The sequence below is a fragment of the Pinus tabuliformis genome, chromosome 8, assembly GCF_031772625.1.
Source record: "Pinus tabuliformis cultivar Carrire ecotype Pingquan chromosome 8, CPIR1, whole genome shotgun sequence".
NCBI classification, from domain to species: domain Eukaryota; kingdom Viridiplantae; phylum Streptophyta; class Pinopsida; order Pinales; family Pinaceae; genus Pinus; species Pinus tabuliformis.
Genome location: NC_142294.1, coordinates 320439026 through 320445108, shown reverse-complemented (window position 1 = coordinate 320445108; position 6083 = coordinate 320439026). Strand labels below are relative to the sequence as shown.

The 6083-nt window shown below is 33.3% G+C and overlaps 1 protein-coding gene across 4 annotated transcripts; it reads left to right on the top strand.

Annotated features, from left to right (window-relative positions):
- Positions 1-3718: 3718 nt before the first annotated feature.
- Positions 3719-5762, top strand: LOC149235431 (copper transport protein ATX1-like). 4 transcript variants are annotated; one of them, XR_016268285.1, is made up of 5 exons: positions 3719-4121; positions 4227-4311; positions 4494-4780; positions 4906-4985; positions 5380-5762. XR_016268285.1 is itself a non-coding variant. In XM_089461391.1 (4 exons), the coding sequence occupies exons 1-3, from the start codon at positions 4083-4085 to the stop codon at positions 4736-4738; spliced, it is 366 nt and encodes a 121-aa protein (XP_089317517.1). In that variant the 5' UTR covers positions 3719-4082; the 3' UTR covers positions 4739-4780; positions 5380-5762. The 4 variants fall into 4 exon arrangements, 3 of the variants coding, with proteins under 3 accessions (XP_089317517.1, XP_089317515.1, XP_089317516.1); XM_089461391.1 differs by lacking the exon at positions 4906-4985 and having other exon boundaries at positions 4230-4311; XM_089461389.1 differs by lacking the exon at positions 4906-4985.
- Positions 5763-6083: the final 321 nt, after the last annotated feature.

Sequence of the window (6083 nt, the reverse complement as noted above, 5' to 3'; positions counted from 1 at the left end):
TCGTGTTAGCATTCTAAGTTAGTTCATTGACAAACCTCTTGAAAGCCATTAGGGAGCAACAAAGCGACTTCTTCGGTATTTGAAAGGAACAATTAATTTTGGTATTAACTATACTGATGATTTCAATGTTGAGGTGACAGACTATTGTGATTCAGGTTGGGTAAAAAACCATGATGATAGAAAATCAACTTTAGGTTATGCATTCAATCTTGGATCTTGGATTGTGACTTGGAGTAGTAAGAAACCACCAACTGCTTCTTTATCTTCCAATGAAACTGAGTATAAAGGTTTGTGTAGTGCTACCTGTGAAGCAATTTGGCTTAGACAGATTCTTGAAGATGTGGGAGAAGTACCAAAAAAAGCAACTATTATCAAGCATGACAATGAAAACACCATCAAGCTAGCCAAAATTCTTGTGTACCATGCAAGATGAAAAGATATTGAGACACACACACACCAAGGAAATTGATTTAATCTATTGTAATACCAATGAAAATGTGGTTGATATCTTTACAAACTCTCTTGGCGTAGGAAAAATTTGAAGTATGTAGGAATCAATTGTGCGTGGTAGAAAACACATTTCTCCGTTAAGGGGGGGTGTCGGAATAATAGACAAATCTCTAGAAGATTCTCCAGTATTTAGATCTTGTTATGTGTTGTTGAACTCTCTGCCTTATTTAGACTCAATTAGTTGGCAATTCCTATAAGTTGTTCAACAATAAGCTAATTCTGTATAAGTAATAATTTTCTATCTTGATGAATGAAATACTGTGTGTTGTGGTGCAGTATCCTAAATAAATAATTACCTTGCCCAAAAGTTGCATCCTTCTTCAAATTTTGTTTTCCTTATTTATGGGTTTCCCTTACTTTCATGTTTCTGTGTATTTATCATAAAGGCTCCAGCTGTAACCCTGTCTACTTTCTCACATAGATCAAGGACTAAAATCATTGGAAGGAGTCATGTTTTTTCCGAAATTTGTAGGAACAAATTTGGTAGATGAATGTGCAGTGTATTGCAACAAATTAGATAGCCCCCTCATGTCAAATCTTTAGGTGGTTCTGCATCTCAAATACAGGTAAAATTGCTTGCACATCTTCAGTATTTATCATTATTTATTCGTGGGCTGCTCCAGAACTTTAGAATATTAATTATATATGCAAAAAAAGAAGCGTATGCGCATAAGATGGAGCCAAGAGTACCCTTGTACTCTGGACTTTTCTACATCCTTTATCTCTCCCTAATAATCAATAGATAGACGACACTCCTTCTGTAAGATATATTAAGCTCCTTGCATCATTAGAAGCAAATTATTGATGGATTATTGTGTACATGGGTCCGTTTTGATGATTCATTATTGTGACATGATTGCATTCAATTGATGAACACTTTTACCAGCAGAATGTGACAGTGACAGGGTTAGTTAATTGAGATCAAGTCTCGGCTTCCATAAAAGCAAAGCGGAAGAGTACTGAGTTCTGGTGATCTGAATATAGGAAAGAAAAGCACAGTATGACTGGTGCCGCGAAGGGTGAAATAATGGAAGATACAAAGAAGCCAGCAACTCCTTCCAAGAAGAAAAAGGTCACATTTGCAGACCAACAGTGAATCTCAAATAATGATTCAACCCTTCCACCAATTTGTCATACAGTATGTCTGTTCCTATCTGATCACTTATGTAAACAATACTTTGAAAAGTTTGGACTTGTATTGTGTCATAATTGGTGAAGTGCGGACAAAATACTAAGTATTCAAAGTCTCAAATATACAGGGATAAGGATCACAACATAACGCTGAACGAACTGAGATTTTAATGGTGAAGTGCGGACAAAATACTAAGTATTCAAAGTCTCAAATATACAGGGATAAGGATCACAACATAACGCTGAACGAACTGAGATTTTAATGGTTTAGCAACTGTTTCCTTTTGAAAGCTAGGTTTAAATCTAGAAGAGAAGAGTATGTACAAAATATCACTGTCGAGGCTGATTCTTTGTCGAGACCGATTCCTTGTCCATAAATAAGACAATCTGCAACTTAACATTACCTTCAAAATAAATATTATTATTACCATTATTAATTATATATTTTCACCATGATATTTGTTGGGTGAATTCAAGATCTTTCTGTAACTGGTATCTATAAGTTCAGTGAATTAAGATAACATTTATTTAAATTGTGGAGATAGTATTTGCCAAAAGCATTTTAAAGTAATAGTGAATCTTCAAATATTTTATTTAAATCACATGTTGAAATATTGTTTTAAAGTATAAGGTTTAAACATTTTAAGTATATATTCTTTTTAATTCTAATTATTTATTTTTATTATTATTATCCAATTTTAAGGTCACTAATAAGAAACACTATATTGTTGTATGATACCCCTTGTTGGTGGGACAAAGGATCCACCTCTCCTAAGCCTAAGAAGGCATACATACTCTACCCCCTCTCGTTTTGGGACTTCTTAGGAGGGGGTAGAGTATGTATGCCTTCTTAGGCTTAGGAGAGGTGGATCCTTTGTCCCACCAACAAGGGGTACCATACAACAATATAGTGTTTCTTCTTAGTGACCTTAAAATTGGATAATAATAATAAAAATAAATAATTAGAATTAAAAAGAATATATACCTAAAATGTTTAAACCTTATACTTTAAAACAATATTTCAACATGTGATTTAAATAAAATATTTGAAGATTCACTATTACTTTAAAATGTTTTTGGCAAATACTATCTCCACAATTTAAATAAATGTTATCTTAATTCACTGAACTTATGGATACCAGTTAAGAAAGATCTTGAATTCACCCAACTAAATTATACATCTCTCATACTTTTATTAATTATTATTGTTATTATCCCAGAGGAATCTACAACTACAACTATGTATGGCCGCTACCACTATACCTTTAGGGCTTACAACCTCTCCTCCTCTCCATCATTTTCATAGACTTAGTCACAAGAGGGAGATTAAACCTTTGATCTAATTGGTTTGCACCACTTCACATCACTTAAGAGAGTTTAAACCTTTGATCTAATTGGTTTGCAGACTTGCATCACTTTCATCACAGTTTGAACCACCCCTTGTGACTATTTTTATTATTTTTAAATTGAGTTTATGTTCTAATATTATTATTTTTTAATCTACTACTTCCTTTTACAAACACTACAATATCTCTCCCATATTAAACTAACATTTAAATATTTATACCTTGTACATTACAATATCTCCGATACTTAACACAAACACTTAATTTAAAATTAAATTATTCTTTTATTTTAAAAAATTAACCTTAATTATTTGTTAAATAAATTATTTTATTATATTTTCTTTAATTAAATATATTCTAGGTTATTGTGTTTCTATTTATTTTGAAAATTATTTTATTATATATTCCAACCTAAAATATATTTAGGTTCGTCAACATTAACCATAATTTTTTATTAATTTATGTGAATTTTACTGGAGAGATACGTTAGCTATGTGTATATATCTGAATGGCATCGACTTCACCAAAAAAAGGTTCATCGAAGTTCAACATTACTTCAAATACCTAATAATTCCATATTCCTTTTGGAAAAAATCAGCACAATGTGTCACTTTTCAATTACTTTAACTGTGATGCTTGCCCTGATGCTTCTCTTTCATAGATACTCGATAGGTATTGAAGATATATTAGTGCATTCTCCCGATCCTTCATCAATTAACTCAATGTCCCGCTTGGGTGAAACCACAAGTCAGTGGCATCATAGACACATTCATTAATATTGAACATAACATAGAGCAGAGGGAAACCCGATAAAAGTTTCTTCTTTGCCCGCAAAAGTTTTGTGATCCTACATAAATTAACAACTTTAGTTGTTCCCTTACTTTCCTGTTCACATGTATTTATCATACAGGTTGCAGCTGCAACTCTGTGTTCGTTTTCTAACATAGATCAAGGACTAAGATCATTGGAAGAAGTCATGGTTTTTCCAAAATTTGTATGAACATATTGGGTAAGTGAATGTGCAGCATAGCGCATCAATGTACTTAACGGGTGTATGAATGTGCAGTGTAGTACAACAAATTAGTTACCGCCCTCATGTCAAATCTTCAAGTGGTTCCTGCATCTCAAATACAGGTAAAGATTGCTGGCACATCTTCAGTGTTTATCATTATTTATTTCTGGGCTGCTCCATAGGTTTATAATATTAATGATATATGACAAGCAAAAGTGTACGCGCAGAAGGTGCAGAAGGTGGAGCTGAGAGTACCCTTGTATTCTTTTGGATGCGAACGAAAAATTCGAAATGCTCTCTCTCGTATTAAAGGTGCTGTACCCTGGACTTTTCTACACCCTTAGTCTCTCGTTCATAATCAATAGATAGACAAGCAAATTGCAATCCTTCTGTAAGATATATTTATAGCACCTTGCATCATTCGAAGCTTCAAGCAACATATCAGTGGATTGTTGTGTACATGGACCCGCTTTAATGATTTATTATTATCACAGGATTGCATTCAGTTGATGTAGACTTTTACCAGCAGAAAGTCACAGTAACAGGGCTAGTTAATCGAGATCAAGTCTTGGCTGCCATAAAAGCAAAGCGGAAGAATACCCAGTTTTGGCCATCTGCAGATGGTAAAGAAGAGCACGATGTGAGTGGTGGGAGGAAGGGTGAAATAATGGAAGATGCAAAGAAGCCAGCAGCTGCCTCCAAGAAGAAGAAGAAGGTCACGTTTGCAGACCAACAGTAAATCTCAAATATCGATTCAAGCCTTCCACTGATTTGACATAGAGTATGTTAGCTCCTATGTGATCACAGATATCTACATAATACTTTGAAAAGTTGTTACTTGTATTGTGTCATAATTGGTGAAATGCATGCACAGAACCCTAAGTATCCAAACTCTTAAATATACAGGGGATAATGATCGGGATAATGTTCACAAAATAACTCTGAACGACCTGAGATTTTGATGGGAATGAATCTATGTTTTGATGGTAAGAGTTTGTGTTTCTTGTTAAACGGTTATAGGTTTAGGGCTATTGAGGTTATAAGTTTAGGGTTATAGAGGGAGAGAGGAGTTATATTTAAAGAACTGAGAGTTTGATGGGAATGAATCTATATTTTGATGGTAAGAGTTTGTGTTTCTTGTTAAACGGTTATAGGTTTAGAGTTATTGAGGTGATAGATTAAGGGTTATAGAGGGAGAGAGGTTATATTTAAAAAATATTTAATAGAAAAAATTATTATTATTATTATTATTAAAAAACATATATGCAGGCCATCATATTTGTTAAAGAGTGTGAATTCAAATAAAATCTTTATACAACTTGTATGCATCAGTGAATTAAGAGAACATCCATTTAAAGCTGTGTAGATGGCATTTGGCAGGACGCTTTGAAGCCACCAGCAATATCAAATAGTGTCTTATCGCATGAGGGATGTTTGTTCGGCTGATTCAGGGGGAGATATGAAGCCAGGTTGATCACGTTATTCTTCCGACATGTGGACCATTGGAATGACATTTCTGTAATAAAGTGGTTTATTCTGTTGCCACTTAATGGTCAAAGAGAATTTCGATTTCAAAAGTTGTATTGCCTCGCGGAGCAGGAGGAATCCATATTACCTCCTCCACGAATAAAGTGATGACTACGTCACTTTATTTTGCATTATGAAATGTAATGAGCCTGCCGACATATTGTATAATCAATACGCAATGAGAGGACAGATGATAAGGTGCGGTGATATGAGTATTTAATACAAAGTTTAAGGACTTGCACTTTATTGTTGTTAATATGTACTGAACTCGAGCGAATTTCTATTTTTTCTTTGTAAAGGGGTTCTGGGAATCTGTAATTAGGCGGTGACAGGTTGAGGTTGATGATTAATCTAGATATTTGAACAAAATTGGATGGGATTACTAAAATATACCATTAACAGAATTAAAGAAAAGACAGATTTTCTTCTCATTCATCTATTTAAGCAGGTTATAAACATATAATTTAAAAATAATTTTGAATTAAAATTATTGAACTTTTTATTAAATATTAATATTTAAATAATTTTTATTTAAAATTTAATTTATTGAGTCTAGA

Bases quoted from the DNA above. Each gene is read 5' to 3' on its own strand.
- LOC149235431 (XM_089461389.1), top strand. From the start codon at position 4,083: ATGTCAAATCTTCAAGTGGTTCCTGCATCTCAAATACAG. The intron at 4,122-4,226 runs GTAAAGATTGCT...GTGTACGCGCAG, and splicing joins TTCCTGCATCTCAAATACAG to AAGGTGCAGAAGGTGGAGCT. The intron at 4,312-4,493 runs GTGCTGTACCCT...TTATTATCACAG, and splicing joins TGCTCTCTCTCGTATTAAAG to GATTGCATTCAGTTGATGTA.